This window comes from Leishmania infantum, chromosome 31, assembly GCF_000002875.2.
Source record: "Leishmania infantum JPCM5 genome chromosome 31".
Classification (NCBI taxonomy): Eukaryota; Euglenozoa; class Kinetoplastea; order Trypanosomatida; family Trypanosomatidae; genus Leishmania; species Leishmania infantum.
The window spans coordinates 225,417-241,315 of NC_009415.2; the positions used below are offsets into that span (position 1 = coordinate 225,417).

Below are 15,899 nucleotides of genomic sequence, written 5' to 3' on the forward strand. Positions count from 1 at the left end.
CGGCGACGATATCTTCGCCAGCACAGGATCGCTCGCTAGGCATACGCTCTCCGCGCCATGCCATGCAGTTCGGTGAGGCGCGCCGTGGCCGTTGCCTCGACGGAAGTCAAGCCGAGTCTTTCGGCCTTCTCTTTGATGAACACCCACACAACCGGAGAGGTGCGCACTGCCTCCAGCGGTGTCCGCTCCACCAGCGCCGTGAACGTTTGTAAATCCTCGCGAGTAAGAAGCTCGGCACGGGGTTGGCGAATAACAAGGCTGTTCGTTGCCTCCTCCACCACCACCTCGCCCTCTTTACCGAGCTTCTCTAGTAGGCTGCGGCTGAGAAAGAGCCGTGGCGCGTCTTGCAGAGCACCTGGGCACGCTTTGGCAAACAAGTCCACCGCCTGAAGAAGCTCGAGAGCAGACACCTTGGTGAGCTCGTTGCGGAAGTCCACCTGCAGCGGACCAGGCAGTGGTCTGTAGCGGCAGTGGGTATTCCAGTCGTTTGTAAGGAGAATCTTGTTGAACGTCTCGCGCACGTCGATGTCCAGCTGGCCGTAGTACGCCTCCTCGGCCTCCTCATCGTCGGTGGCGCTGCCTCTGCCGCCCCTATCCTCCGCCGCCGCTTCTGGAGAGCGCTTGGCTTGCAGCACCACATCCCGTCGCTTCCGCATTAGCTGCTCCAACGCCCCCGATACATCTGGAATTTGGTGCCGCTGGCACAGCTCCAGAAACGCATCCACCTGCGTCAGTGACACAACGCACAGCTCCATCAGATGCGCGAGGCGCTTTGCAAAGTCCTCCGTCAGCTCCAGCAGCGGGGTGAGGGACTCGAGCGGGATCTCATCCCGCTTCTGAAAGCAGCCGATCAGCTTCACCACGTTGCACATGTCTCGCGGACGCGGCACAACCGTGACTGTGCCGCGTGGCCGCGGAGCTGCGCTCCGCTCGGCGCTGCTCGGAGCCACCTCTTCCATCGTGTAGGTGCTTGTCGAGCTCCCAAGGTAGTCCTTGCATATCTGGAGGACGCGATCCAGTTGAGTAGGCACGGGGGTGTCATCCTGAGAGATGAGCCGCAGCAACTCCATCGCATCCACGCGTGTCAGCTTGCCGGCTGGCGCGAGCACATCGCACACCCGCCCCACCAGCGCGTCCACGAGAGCGCGATCGGTTGACCTGAACACACGCGTCGTGCTCACCAGCCGAGTGAAGCTTGGTGGTGGGAAGTACGGTAGCATCGGCAAGATGACCGGCTTGATGAGAGGGCGCAGGTACTGCTGATGCGGAGCGTTGAAGCGAGCGAGGATGGCGAGCCACCTTGTGAACATAGACGGCTTCAGCCCGCACATGCGACGCAGTCGCTCCTTTTCCAGCACCTCTTGGCTGCACCTCTGCGCGCGATCCATGCAGGCTGCGGAGCCCGAGGCGGTAGATGGAGCTGTCTTCGCATCGGACTCCTCTGTCGCAGCTGCAGGCTTCTTTGATGCGGCTGCCATTGTGGTGAGCTGCTTCTTCTCCTCGCTGATGTGCTTTTCCACGTGGGCAAACATGCAGTCCGCGAGGAAGCGGAACGTGTTCATAGAGGTGTGCCCCATCCGTGCAAAGTTGGAGAGAGCGCGATAGGCCGGCAGCGGCTCCAGTGGGATGCGCTTGTGCAGCACCGGCATGCGGCGCGCAATCATGTTGAGGAACGCCGGTGACGGCACTATCTTCGCGCGCGCCAGCGCCGTCAGTACGCGTACAAGCTCATGCGGGTCGCGATAGTCGTTGATAAAGAAGGTTAAGTAGTTGCCGAGGAGTTGGAAAAAGGCCAAGTCGCGCTTACGGTGCCCCGCGCTGATTCCCATGACCACCAAGGCGCGGTACACCGTCGCGGACGTAATCTCCTTCTCGGCGTGAGCCAGAATAGCGTCAGCAGAGCGCTGCGCATCGGCTGCCTGTTTCTCGGCCACGAACACGGCGCCGTCATCCTCGCACTCCTCGCTGGCACCCCTAGCCTTCGTACTGTGACCCTCACCTCTCCCCGTCGCCCCAAATGCGCCGGCAGCGGCGGACGTCGACTCTGCCGCGCTGGAAGACGACTGCTGCTCCTGCTGCCTCCTCCTCTTCGCCTCCAACTGCGTCGCCGCGGCGGTGGCGAGCTGAGCAATGCGGTCACGCACCATATCCTTGTACTGGGTGCCGTAGCGAAGCATGGTAGACCGACTCCAGTGACTGTCGACAATGTCCAGCAGCTGTGATACGTGGAACTCCTGCAGGCGCTCCATAAGAACAGGAAACAGGATGTGCTCCTCCTGCGGCGACACGAGGACAATGTTCTCTGTAGAGCGCAAGTAGGCGGTTGCGATATCGGTAAGCGGCTGCACGGGAAGCTCGTAGTAGTACTGCTGCTGCTGAAGGATGTACGTCTCGTCCCCTCTCGCCTCCTCGACGACAGCGTCGTCGCCATCGCCTGCGGAGGTCCCCGCGAGCGCCTCTGCCTCGACTGCATCGTGAGTAGTTTTTGTAGGCGCGGCATCATCCGTGGCACTTGCATCGCCGTCACCGGCATGGCCGCTGCGGCGTCTTTTCGCTGCCTGCGCCGCTTTGCCGTCAAAACCCGCTGCTGCCACCCTCCGGTAGAGCGCCGCGGACTCTGAGATGGCCGAAAGCGGCGCGGGGGCGGCGAAGGACGAGACACTGACAGTGCTGATGCAAGCACCCTCTTCATCGGCATCCTCCATCAGTTCGGCGACGCTTTCTTCAGTGGGCCGGATGACGCGTCGCTGCGTCCCGGCCCACCGCTTCTGGTAGTGAGAGGCGCAGCCGCACGATACGGAAAGGCATGCGAAGGCGCCGGGCGACGGCGGTGCGACAGCCCGCAGCGCCGGCGCCATTGAAAACCGCTTCATCGCTGTCAAGAAAGCGATAGAAATGCAAATCTGGTGAGAGTAGGTGAGCCGGCAGAGAGGAAAGCAAGCGAAGAATGACCATGTCGATGGGTGGGTGGCACCGTTCGGGGGACAGTGCGACATGCGCATCCAGAGAGAGAGAGAGAGAACGCATTCAAGGCGGCGGCGTGCAACGGAGACACAGTTGGCTGCGCAACACATCCGTGGAGGAGCACGGTGAAGCTCCTTCGTGACTCCAGCCACGCAGAAGGCAGAAAGCAGGACAAGAGGAAAAGGCGAGAGGCACGCCCCCTCCTGTCTCCATCCCTCTTTTTGTGCGTGTGTGTGTACGTGCGTGCTTCTGTGAGAGTAACCAGCGCTACAAACGTCTCGGGACTTCACTCCACGCTTGTCTTGTAGAGCGCATTCCCAGGCGCGTTTGTGTGACAGAGCTCCGACATCTTCAACGACAAAATCAGCATCGCGGGCAGCCACTCGCCCTCCACATCCGAAGGCGCACACACCACAAACCCTTCAAGAACACAAACGCGTCACTCATGATCGTCTTGCATGTCCGCCGGCACGTAGTACGCCATGCACGCGCGCGCGCGAGAGAGAGGGGATGCCCCCGAAGCCGTCCCCCTCCAGCCGCCCTCCACAGATTCGCTACCTAGACCCTCACGTGGCACTCAGTACAGCGCCTTCTTCAAGTACGCCGACATTGCCTCCTTCGTCTCCTCGGAGCCGAAGCGACGCGCCAGCTCGGCAATGTACAGCCAAACTGGTCTCTGGCGCTGCAGTCTGCGCAGCGGTGACCTGGCCATCATCTCAATCACGGCGTCCACCTTGGCCGCATCGCAGTGCACGTGGCCCAGCACCTTCAGAAAGTCGTCGTCCGTGTCCGACGAAGAGATGCGGCTGTTGGACAGCTTGGTGAGCACAGCGTTTGTGACCGTCTTCTCCATCCACGCCGGCATAGTCCTCGAAAGCCCCTGCGCGGCTGCTTGGGAGGCAGGCGTTGTGTACGGAACGTCGGCCTCGAAGTGCCCCTGCTGGAAGAGCTGGGCTCCTTGCAAGATGCTGTAGAGCCCCGCCTTCTTGATGCTGAATGCAAACAACTCAAAGTCCTTCGCCGTCAGTACCGCCTTCACGGTGACCATGCGCTCGAATATGTACACGAATTCACCATACACGGAAAGGGCAGCCTTCGCCACCTGCGGGAGGTTCCCTTCGGAGAGCCCTTCCCACTTCAGCGATTCGCGGCGCGGAGAAGATATCGCTCCTTCCACCGCTCCTGCTGCGAGCGTCTCGGCCCACTTCAGGGCCCACTCTTGGCGGGCCTCGCGGCACCGCTCCTCTCGATCTACTGCCACTGCCCTGGAGGCGAGGAGCTCCTGCACTGCTGGGTACTGCACCTTATTGGCGCGCATGCGCAGCAGAACGGTACACTCCAGCAGCCGGTCTGCTATCGAGCTGGAAGCCACTTGCAGCTGAACGAGCCGGTCCACCTGTGCGCAGAGAAGATTCATCACTTCGCGAATGCGCTGGCCTTGCAGCGAGGTCTCTTCGTAGCGCCTGCTGAGGGCGTAGAGGATGTCTCCCATCGCGGCCACTTCCGCGGCCCGAACGAGTGTATGCTGTGCCTCGCAGGTGGTCGTGAAGAGTTCAACAAAGTCGTCCGTGCGCAAGCTCTGGAATACGGCCGGCGCCTTCGCCGCAGCCTTCACAGCCGCCTTTGCTAGAGGAAGCGCGTAAGCGCCGGCGGCGCCACGCTCGACGAGGCGGTCCATCACCACCTGCAGAAGCGTCGAAGACTGGCTTCGCGTGTGACGCACGACCTGGAGGAGAACAATGAGCTGCTTAGCATTGAGGTGCGGCACAAGTGGAATGAGGAGCTCGTCCACCATGCGGGTCGCAGAGATGCTGAATGGAACCCCCAGATCCCCGGCAAGGTGAAGCAGCTCAAGGAACTCGTCCGGATGCAGGTCTGCCACCTGCCGGATGCGGCGCGCCACCACTGACTTGGGTAACCGCACGGGCTTTTGCTGTGCCGTGCCTAGATGTACCTCTGCAGCGTTCATAACAGAAAACGGCTTGATACTCGGCTTCGCCGCCGCCGCCACCGCCCTCTTACATTCACTGTCGCTGCTCACATGCCGGTCGAAGTTCGCTGCTTCCAACTCGAAGGCGACGTTACGCAGCGTCTGGTCTGCCAGCCGATGCAGAACGGTTGGGTTGCCATCCCACTTCGCCAGCTTCAGCACCGTGAGGAAGCGGTAGAGCTGGCGGGTCGAGAGAGTGCTGAAGAAGTGGCCCGCGCGCGGCACTTTTGCGGACGACGGCGACGATGCAGGAGAGGTGGAAATGGCGCGGGCAGAGGTGGGCGTGCCGTCCTCTGATGCTGCGGCGTCCGCGCTGCTTGCGAGCTCCCCCTCCAACGCCTCATTCATGCTCACCACACGCTGCACCATCGTGTCCCAGAAGCTCGCTGGCGCCGGACACCCCGTCAAGTGTACCGACCACATGAGGCCAATCAACCCCTCCGCCTTCGCGGGCGAGTGTGCGTCTTGGCTGGCCCTCATCACAAGTGCCCCGATGAAGGATGAGATGTCGCTAAGTGGCTCTGCCGCCTGGCCTTTCGCGTGTCGGCGCACAGCGGACTTCAAGGCGAAGGCACAGTTGTTCAAGAGCGCGCGCGCGTCCCGCGGCTCGAGCTCATTTTGCTGCAGCGCCTCTGTGGCCCAACTGCGGATCAAATCCATCACGTAGGACTGACGGACGCCGCAAGCGACGGTGGCGAGGTCACCAGGCCAGCGGAAGCGCAGCAGCCGACTCGCGACCACGAGCGGCACTCGTCGTTCCTCAACGAGGGTGCAGGCCTTCCTAAGCAGCGCGCTCTTCTCCAGCCCGCTGAGTCGAACACCTCGCAGCTGTCGCTGCAAGTACGCTGCACGCTGACGCGTCGCAAGAGATGGGGACTGCGCCTGCTCCTCCATCCGTGCTTGCTGTCGAATGTAGGACGCGGTCAGGTTCACGTAGCGGGTGCAGTCCTCCGGCGTCTCGAGCAGGTGGACATTGTCAAGCGCCTTGGCCAAATCGTGCTTGCTCTTCACATTCATGATGTTCTTGATGCGTCGCAACGCGACGTGGTCGATGGGCAGAGAAAGGTGCGCGTCGCCTGCGACACCGCTGGAACCGTACACATACGGCAGCAGTTGAGACACCAGTGAGGCCTGGTGCGGCTCTTTATCACCAGCCTCCTGTACATGCTCCTGATGGGCTGCCGGTGGTGCATCGTCGCTGTCGACGTGGACATTAGCATGCTCCTGCTGCGCTAGGACAGCTTCAGCGCTGGCGTGTCGTAAGGCTGTGCAAACCGCTGCGGCAGCGGCCGCAGCGCTGCCGCGCACACAAGAAGAGCGAAGCGCCGTTACAAGTTGAGAGTAGAGCCGCTGAGTCCTCATTTCGCATCCACCGGAGCAGGAAACAGATATGAAGAATACAGAGGAGTGAGTCAATCAAGGGATGATGTGGCGAACGTGTTGGCAGGCAGGTGGGGGAGTGCCGATAGAAGCTGATGAACGCGTGCGCCTTCCTGCGAGTAGACTATGCCAATGAGTGGCGCGTCCACGTCGACGGTTCCATCGGGGCCACAGAGAGTACGGAGAGCGGTGTGCGCATGTGTGTGTGTGTGTGTGAAGTACACGAAGGAGAGAAGCGTGCAAGGCAGCGCATGAGTGCGATAGGAGCGTGAGGGAGGGGGTAGGGGACAGAGAAAGGGACGGATGGGGAGAAAGGCACGAGTGCGCCAGGGAGGAGGGGGCGCGCCGGCGTGTATTCGAGCGTGCATCGTGTTACCCGCACCGATGCATGGACGCATGCCATTGCTTGAGTGACTCGAAAAGGGAGTCCTCGAGAGAGAGGGGGGAGAGAGAGACAGACAAGGCGCTATATATGGTGAGTAAGCAGGGCGTCGTAGTGTGTGTGTACGAAGTGCCTGCGCCGCCGTGATCCGCGAGTATGTTACGCAGCGAAAGGCACAACCAAACGGCTCCTTGCCACCTTCAGCGGTACTTGGCATTCGTGAGGCACGAGAGAGCACAGGCCACCTGTGAAAGCACCTTAGTGCGCGCTTCGCGCTCCTGCACCCACCGCTGGACGGTAGGGGCCGCACTGCAGACAGGGCTGGCAGCCCATGCAGGTGCGCCCGCACCCCAGACAGTTCCAAGCAATGTGATGGGCATCACCGCAATCCTCCAGCGCTGGGGGCATACTGAACAAGGACACGGATGCGGTCGAGCGAGGGTGTTTATGACGCCACTGCCAATTTCGCGGCACTGTAGGCGCGTGTGGCGCGGTCAGCCGCTGCCAAGCTGCAAGCTGGAAGTCGGTGGCCACCACATATCTTTCCAGGCTTTCTGGGCGAGAGGCAACCGGCTTGAATATTCTGACGTAGCGAAACAGCGCTTGCGTGGCTTCGAGGACTTGCGCAGAGTGATCGCACTGCAGCACCTTGGAGACGAAGCACACGGGAAGCACGGCAGACGACGATCGCGGTGCAGAGGTGCTGCGACTGATGCGTCCTTCAGGTTTGCTTGACCGGTGCGGCGCCGCATCGGTAAGGAGGTCGGGCATGAGGCCGCGCCGCTGGAACAGTTTACTGGCCAACAGCAGAGTGCTTAGTGCCATATGGTTTTGCGCGTAGGTCACGGAAAAGGCGCGTTGCCCCTTGACGACAGAGACGCCGTCGTGGAGGACCATGTCCACACACCTCGCCTGAGGTGCGGTGTGCGCGGACGACAACACGCGCGGTGGTGACGTTGTTGGCGCTCTCATGAGGGATAAGGCACCTTGCACAGTTTGCAGGATTCGCTGGTGCTGGAGGATGTTGCCTCGAACGGCGACAAGGCCCGGCATAGGGTCGATGGACCGCTGATCGACGGCAACGACCATTGGAGGCAGTGCCGACTGCGGCGCGTTCTCTGGAAGGTGCATCAGCTCCAGCGCCACCTGCGCGAATCCGCCGGGAGCCGCGGCCAAGTCCACTACCGTGGATGGGCGGAGTCGGTGAAAGATGCGGTAGCGGTCATTTATCTCCAAGAGCTTCAAGGCGGACTGACAACGATACATAAGCCACGGCTCGATGCGGAGAAGATGGAATGAAATCGGGCCGTCCGCACCACTTTCGCATGTCTTATACGCACTGTGTGCGAGTGATGCGTGCTGTGAAGAGTGGGTGTTTCTGTGTGCGAAGGTAGACAAGCGTCACGAGCGAGTCGGAAGGAGAGAGGGGAGATGAGGAGGAGTCTTCTTGCGGTCATACGCCATGCTTTCACGTGTATTCGTGTGGCGGCGATCGAATGCGAGACAGGCGCTGGAGATACGGTGGGCAACACCTCTCGAATTGGTGATCGATGGTGCCTGTAGCAGTGCACTGGGCAAGGGCACAAGCGCGATGTTTGAGCGTTGTGGCCCAGAGACGCACAACCGCCCATACATGAAGGCACAGCTAAGAACGCGCGAGTGCGTTTCATGGGCGCGCGTTGGAGGCATGTGAGGCCGCGATAACAACCGGTATGCAATGCCAGGCACGCAGAGGGAGGAGAGAAAGATCAGAGATGAAGCAAAAACACACACACACACACACAACATAGTACACGACGAAGGGGGCAGACACGAGGAAAGGACACACGCGCCGCTCCACGCAAGAGCCAGCAAAGAAACAGAAAGAGGGGCAGCGCTGATGCTGGGGCGGTGCGCAGGGGGGCGGGGAACAGCGGCACCGGATCATCTCACACGACGCAAAGAGAGGTGCAGACGCCCATGTGCGTGGGCAGGGACACACGAGGGTGAGCGAAAGGGAGGAAGAAACGGAAACGCGAAGAGCGCTGCACGTACCAACACATGCAGAGGAATAGAAATACTCTATGGGCAGGCGGGGGCAGATGAAGAGTAGAGGCACCGAGTCCACCTGCAGGGGACCGCACAACGGCTGCCTGTCTTCCTGCTGCCTTGACACTACGAGCGTCGGACGTGTCTAGCACGAAGACATGCAGTGCACAGAAGGGGCAGTCAAAACCCCTTTTTTCTCTTGAACAAGGAGAAAGGAAATATAGATACTTCTGAGACCCGTAGTGGTAGTGGTGGTGTGGACACACATAAGGTGCCTTTTCCGCTGGATCGGACCGGCGCTGATAACAACCGCAATGCATCCGTCACCACACCAGAACGCGTATACGCATGCATGAGCCCACCCAAATGCTGTCCTGCGTGCTCTCTTTCCACGTGCGAACAACGTTCGTCCCCTCCCCTTCCCACTGCTCCGTACAGCGACTACTCGAATGAGGTCATTGGCCGTAGAGACTTCATGAGCGCTTCAGCAGCCTCGCTCGTGCCTGCGCGTGCGTCAACGCTGACAACCCCAGCGACGGCGAGCGGTACCCCCGCGTACAGGGTCGTCCATCCTCGCTGGCACATTGATTCCACCGCGGGCCTCAAGAGAGCCGCAATTGCGTCTCTTGCACCATCTTCACCGCTCTTCACCGCATTCTCGAGCATGTGGTTTACCGCCTTGAGTATGCCGGGGTGAAGCTCTGATCTTGTTCGCTGTCCCACCATCCCGCCGCCGCCTCTTCGTCCCGACATATCCGACAGTGTCCGCTCAACCCGCAGAGTTGCTGGAGGGGCCGGGGCAGCAGCAGCCGGGGCGACGGCGGTGCTGGAGGGAAGAAACAGGCTGCCTGTCACGGTGAGGGGACGCGTCAGCAGCGTGTGATGCAGCGGAAGTCGCGCTGAGCAGACGAGCTGCGGGGTCCCGTTTCGACTCTTTGGAGGCGACGGAGCGGCGCCGAGAGACGAGACGCTGGCACGCGTGACAGCAAGATCGTGGGCCGGGCGCAGCAGCGGCGATGACAGCTCGCCAACCTCGCCGGGGCACCTCGAAGAGGCACCGGCGACAACCGTCTTCATTGCAGGGGAGCGTAGAAAGAACGTGTCCGTCGGCAAGGAGAATGCCGTGCTCGCGCTGTGAAGAGCCTGTGACTGCCCTTGCTGCTGACGGCGATGGAGGCGCCGCCGCCGCTCCTCCAGCTGGCGAGTCAAGCGAGCCAGCTCGCACTCGTACAGTTGCTCCACAACCCTGGCGGCGGGATCGACACGGACGCTAAGCTGCGCCAGCGCCTGAGCCGCCGTGCTGTAGCTGTTCGAGACATCCCACAAGAAGCGCATGAGACGCACCAATGCTTGCATGTCCTCGCCATTCTCTTTTTCCGCTGCGTAGAGTTCGAGGTGCTTCTCCGTGACAACCACCTCGATCCAGTCCAGCTCACTAAGACGCTGTGAGGCACGCGACGGCCGCACGCTTAGAACCTGTGCGGGGAGGCAGTTTACCAACACCTCGAGTATACCCAAGCAAAACACCGCCACCTCCATCACGTCCGGCGTGACTGAAGAGCCGCCAGAGATGGCCCTCCGGTACAGCCGCGACACCGCCTCACTCACCCATGCCGGTAGCGACTCCGTCGGGTAGATGTCGGCGTCAGATCGCGCGTTGCCAAAGCAGCTCCACTTGAAGCGCACAGCGGAGGGGGTGTTGCCACACAAGAAAAGCGACAGTGGCAGCGGACACCCGTGGATGAGGTCGGCGTGATGAAGCACCCGCAACCCTCGCAGGCCCTGTGTCACGGCCTCCAGCCAAAACCGGCTGCTCAGCACCCCAGCGCCAACTGAGAACGACGATAGCTCATGCGCTGAGAAGGCCCCGTGCGTTCTGCTGCAACGTCTGGCAAGCTCCGACAGCGAGCCCCGGGGGAAGTACTCCAGCTGCAACAGATGGACCTCTGGATTGATGCTGTTCTGCGGTGGCGTGCTGACACTGTAGTAGCGGACAATGCAGTCTTCCGCCTCCAGCCTGTCATCTGCAGTGAGAACTGCCGAGTACTGATCCCGCGGCTCCAGAGGGGACTCCCTGTTCGTTGTCTCTCGGCACGACGGAGGGTTTACGGAAAGGGTGAGACAGCGTAGCTCGGCAAGGTTGAAGGCTGCGGCAGGCACTTCCTTCACCGCATACGGCAGGCCGTTGAGCCGATGCATAGCGAGCCATGTGACGCCGTTCACCTCGACGCACAACGGAATAGCGCGGCGGCCGTCTTCTTGCTTCGCTTCCCGGACGTCGCTCCCTCCACAAGTCGTGGTGATTCTGTGCAGGAATTGAAAGACGTGGTGTGCCTGGAAGCGATCGCCCGGCACGTCTTCCTCGCTCGTGTCGTTTGCCTCCAATGGGTCTGAAAAGGACTCTGCCAGGCGGCAGCCGATCTGTGCGGTAGCGGAGGTGTCTGCGTGCTCCGAAGAGGGGGCACTCGCGCTTGCGCCAGCCACCACGGGGGCCTGTGCCCCACGTGCCCACGAAGACTCAGAGGAGATGCACAGCTCTGCTACCTCTCTGCTTGATGACGGGCGCCGTTGCAGCGCCGGCGGAAGAAACTGCAGCCGTGGTGAGTGGTTTGCCAACCGGGTCAGGCTGAGGGATGGAAGAGGCAAAGCAGCCCCCCTCGCCTCTCGGTCGTATGGAGCGAGGGCCGCCTCCCACTCTGGCGCCGGCTGCGCAGGGGGTGCACTCGTTACGCGGAGCACTTTGAGTTCCTTTACAGGACTCGGCTGCGCGGTCGCAGAGAAGCCGGCATTCGCGACGGTGTGACAAAGGCAGTTTGGCGATCCGTGGCTGCTCCAGGTGCTGCCGCTACCCCCTGCGCGTAGGTCAAGAGGACTTCGAGCGTGCAACACCTTCTGAGCTCCCCCCTCTTCAACGGAAGTTGGTCTGTAGGGACAGCTCGCCTCATCGCAGTCGCTCCACGCCGCCTCCTCGTCTCCTTCGTCATACTCAAAATGCAGCTGTCGGTCAGCGGAAACCGTGCCGCAGCCCGTGGAGGACTCGGAGTGCGACTCCATGTTGATTGGGTTTTGCGTAGGACGTTGTGGCAGCGGCGAGGCGCTGTCACTCGTCGCACACTTGCCCCGCTGTGGCTGCTTCAGCGACGATGTACTTGTCGAAACATCGAGCAGCTCGCCGGAAGAGGCCGGAGAGGCTCCCGTTGCCAGGGGACCGTGCAGCGGTATGCTGCCGGAGGCCGCCCCGACGGCGGCCACCAACGGCGTCGTTGGCTGCACCCCGTGGCAGAAGAAACTCTGTACAGTGAGCGGCTCGATTTCTGGCAGCGCGAAGCTTGCTGAGACACCAGGATGGACTGCTGGGGACGATGACGACGAAGACGGAGCTGCGTTTGTCTGCGGATCCGTGCGGATGACGCCTGCGGTCGACTGCACATCTCGCATCTGCGCCGTTAGCGGTGTTGTGTGGCGGCCACATCCATTAACAACGACTGCTGCACCAGGCGGTTTGGTGGCCTTGTACTGTTCGAGCAAGACGCTCCACGTTCGCCCGTGTTTTCCTCTGCGGCCGCTCGCGGAGAGGAAGGAGTTGGCTAAAGAGAGGCGCTCTTCCGTGTCGACGTCCGGAATAAGGAGAGCGGCAGGGGGACCGTGAGCAGTGGACTCTTCCATCCGCGCGCGGTGCGAGGCACCTGGGGGGTTCGAGGGAGGCGGTACGAGTTGCTCGTACAGGACGACTGCCGCGTCGGGGCGGACGGCCGTTCTCTGCAGAGCGGCCGCGAAAGCCGCCTGGTTTTCGGACAGGTCATGCTCAGAGAGAACAAAGTCGGGGGAGGCGCTGTCAGGCGCTGCGCCCAGCGTGAGCACCGAGAGGTTGGTGGCGTACGGCTCGAGTGTTCGGTACAGGCTGAAGGGGTTGCGGCTGGGGGCAAGGTAGTCGCGCTCTGCGGTGCTAGCAGGTTCACCGTTGATCAGGAATCGACACATGTTCAGCTGACTGTCGCCTTTGATGGGATCGATGACGTGATTGGATATGCACTGCTGCTGTTGTGACTCGAAACTGAGGCTCTGGACCTTGGAGCGGAAGGACTGTGACGGGGTCGTCTGGCGAGAGAAGGCACGGCGGGCCGACCTCTGCGGGGTGATAGACTGGGAGAGCAGCTGTGAGCGGTAGCGCGAGTGCGAGTGCCCTAGGCTGTACTGTGTCGTGGAGTTGTCGTGGAGTCCGACAGGGCCAGGCGTGCGGTTTCCCAACGGAGTATGCGGCGATGCGGGAGTGTTGCAGCGGTCCAACTCTTCGGGCTGCACTTCGGAAACGGAGATCGCTGTAGCCGTCCCGTCTTGCTCACTGACAAAAACGGATCGCCCACCAGCAAAGGAGGCCGCGTAGGACCTGGCGAAGCCGGAGGAAGACACAGAGAGACTGCGACTGGCGCAGCTCACCGATGACAAGCCACGGGGTGTGTGCGGACTGTTGTAGGGGTTGCGGCAGGGGTGGGCCGCAACACCGCCCGAGTCTTCGTGAAGATGCTGCAGCACCTCATCGACTGTGGCCTCAATCTTCTGTGGTGGACAGGCTGTGCACTGAGCCGGGTGGCTGAGACCGCACCACAGCATCCCTTCAGCGTCGCTGAGGTCTTCCCGCGAGGCCTTGGCACCAAGAGCGGGCGATGACTCTGTGGACAGCGAAACCTGCGCGGTTTGCAGTCGCACGGGGGCGGTGATCAAAAGGGCAACAGGGAACATCCGTGTCTCCATGTCGGTCGTTGGCCCCTTCGCGGCGGCGGCGGCGCAGGCCACCAGAGAGCGGAACGGCGTTGTGTTGCTGCGGAACTCTGTCGTTGCTGCTGCTGGTGCAGTTGCTTGTTCTTCGTCGAAGGCCGTCGTGGAATTCGGCTGTAGTGGGTGGATAGGGCTGCCGAGAGATTCATGATCCGATACGGCAGTTCGTGGTGGCGTAGGATTGCCTTTGGTCTGCTTAACGAGCGACAATGGCCTTTGCTGCGCTTGCTGCCGGTTCTGCTGGCACTGACGAGTGTCTGCCACGTCAGAGATGCCTGTCAGGAGAGCTGTCTGTGACGGGGACACAAAAGCGGTGTCGGAACGTGAACTACACCGGCTCGGGAAGTGCGCCGCAGGCTGAGAGAGCGAGTATTCGCCGCGAAATCCGTTCGAGGCGGCGGCATCCGCCGTCGGAGACGGTGGGGGGCTCGTGGTGTGCGAAGCCGGTGAGGGTTTGCCGAAGAGGGAGCGTCGCAGAAGGCTGCGGTGAGCCGGGGTGCCCAGTCGATTGCCCTCGCTGGCTCCGCCGTCGTCGTTGCTCAGTTCGGATGCTCCGCTCGCCGAGCTGGAAGTAGAAGGCGGTGACACGTGTGAATGACGTGCATAGGCGTCCCCTCTTTCCGCGGAGTGCTGCATTGCGTCTTTCGGGCAGACGGATGCGTCGTTGCAGTTCGCTCGATCTTTGAAGGCAGCAGGCGTGGCAGCCGTGGCCACAGGAGCGATGGCGAAGGGAGTCACCGCCTGAGAAGAGCGGTGGCCATTCGCTCCAGTAAGCTTCGGCGGCGTGCAGAGCGTTGCAGTAGATGCTGGCTGCATCACCTTAGGCCCCGCGGCCGCGGAAAAGGCGTCTTCCAAGTTGACGGAGACCTCAGCAGAGCGAACGATTCCTCGCAGCGGGGGTGGAGAGGCGAGGCACTCGGGCGGCACCGTGTCGCTCGCGCGCGAAAGGGCGTAGGAGGAGTCACAGTCGGTGGTCTGTGATTCGACTAGGCGTGCAATGGAGGAGCGGCTCGCCACGATCGCTTGTGCGCTTCTGGAGACAGACGGAGAGGCTCCACCCTCCTGTACCTCGCTGTCCGCCGAGGGGTGGTGATGCGACAGATACGATGAGGAGGAAAGCTGCAGCACGTACTGCCGCGTCTTGCTCGACCACTCCGACCGAGGCGACGGCCCACCGGACGCAATGGAAGACAAAAAAGAATTGTCCGCCTGCAGAGGCGGCAAAGTGGCACTCAAGACGCTTCCGGTAGCGTTGGTGGCCGTGAAAGCCTCCGTTTTTAGGCCAAGGGTGGTTGTTGCATCTGCGAGAGTCGCTGCACTGGCCTTCCCCAGTGGCGAGTCCTCCTGGGTGCGAGAAGTGGTGTTGGGCTGATGAGGCACAACAGCAGGCCGTATCGGCGAGTCACATGACGAGGGTGAAGGGGGCTGCATTCCTATTTCCGTTTTCTGTGACGGGCTTGCCGAAGACTGCTTTGGAGAGACCAACCGAAGAGTGGCGATGACGTGGCCAGACAGTACCCGCGCTCACCCCGCTCAAACCAAAGATGCACCTCAGGCAGTTCAATGAGCTGATCGACAACAGACGCGCCCCCCCTCCGCGCTGATGGAAGGCAGGGCAAAGGAGATGATGAGGCAGTGATGGCGGCGTCGCGACAGGCGAAGAAGGGAAGGAGAGTTCGTGCGGAGTGTAAAGGCACCGTGTATGCGTGTAGAAGCCGAGGAAGCGAAACGAAGCAAAAAAAAAACGAAAAAGCAGGCAGACTCAACGGAAACTGCTACACGGCTACGCATAGGCGCATGCATGAAGAAATGCGCAACTGCGTGAACACCGCCCACAGGCATCAACAAGACGTAAAAGCGTGCGGGAACCCACGCACAAAAACGGCCTCTCGGCAGTGCCTTCAGGAACAAGAGCAGGGGATTCAGCAGTGGCGAGCGTGAAGGCAAAGACAGCGAAAGAAAGGGGAGGAGGCCTGCACTGTCACAGGAGAAGGCATTCGAAAAGCTAGAGAGCGAAGCAAGCGCAGAATAGGCGTCGTACATCACAGCGATGAGTCACATTCAGCTTGAGGAGGAGAGAGGGAACGAGAGAGAAGTGCACAGAGGACCCGATAGGCAGTCAGTCGAACAGGCAGGCATGCACACACGCACACACACACACAGAGTGAGAGAGCACGATTCTACGCGGGGATTCAAAATGACAAGACGGAAGGCAGGAAAGCAACGAACGAAAAAAAAAGTACACGCGGAGTCGGCGGCAAAATAAAGACGGGCGGGGATGAGGCAGGGTTAGCAGTTGCGGTGATGATGGGCAGGGAGGAGGAGAGTGGGGGAAGATGATGGAGGCAACAGTCAGAGATGAGGAAGGTGGACACAAGA

General features: G+C 61.3%; 4 protein-coding genes across 4 annotated transcripts; all 4 read right to left on the reverse strand.

Moving 5' to 3' along the window:
* Positions 1–35: 35 nt before the first annotated feature.
* On the reverse strand, positions 36–3,074 carry LINJ_31_0660 (conserved hypothetical protein; the record flags this gene model as incomplete). The annotated part of the gene is made up of 1 exon (XM_001467289.1): positions 36–3,074. The coding sequence occupies one exon, from the start codon at positions 3,072–3,074 to the stop codon at positions 36–38; it is 3,039 nt and encodes a 1,012-aa protein (XP_001467326.1).
* A 467-nt stretch (positions 3,075–3,541) lies between these two features.
* LINJ_31_0670 (conserved hypothetical protein) lies at positions 3,542–6,316 on the reverse strand (the record flags this gene model as incomplete). Its single annotated transcript, XM_001467290.1, has 1 exon — positions 3,542–6,316. The coding sequence occupies one exon, from the start codon at positions 6,314–6,316 to the stop codon at positions 3,542–3,544; it is 2,775 nt and encodes a 924-aa protein (XP_001467327.1).
* A 658-nt stretch (positions 6,317–6,974) lies between these two features.
* On the reverse strand, positions 6,975–7,982 carry LINJ_31_0680 (conserved hypothetical protein; the record flags this gene model as incomplete). Its single annotated transcript, XM_001467291.1, has 1 exon — positions 6,975–7,982. One exon carries the CDS (start codon positions 7,980–7,982, stop codon positions 6,975–6,977), a length of 1,008 nt encoding a protein of 335 aa, XP_001467328.1.
* Positions 7,983–9,185: 1,203 nt separating this feature from the next.
* On the reverse strand, positions 9,186–14,951 carry LINJ_31_0690 (conserved hypothetical protein; the record flags this gene model as incomplete). The annotated part of the gene is made up of 1 exon (XM_001467292.1): positions 9,186–14,951. The coding sequence occupies one exon, from the start codon at positions 14,949–14,951 to the stop codon at positions 9,186–9,188; it is 5,766 nt and encodes a 1,921-aa protein (XP_001467329.1).
* Positions 14,952–15,899: the final 948 nt, after the last annotated feature.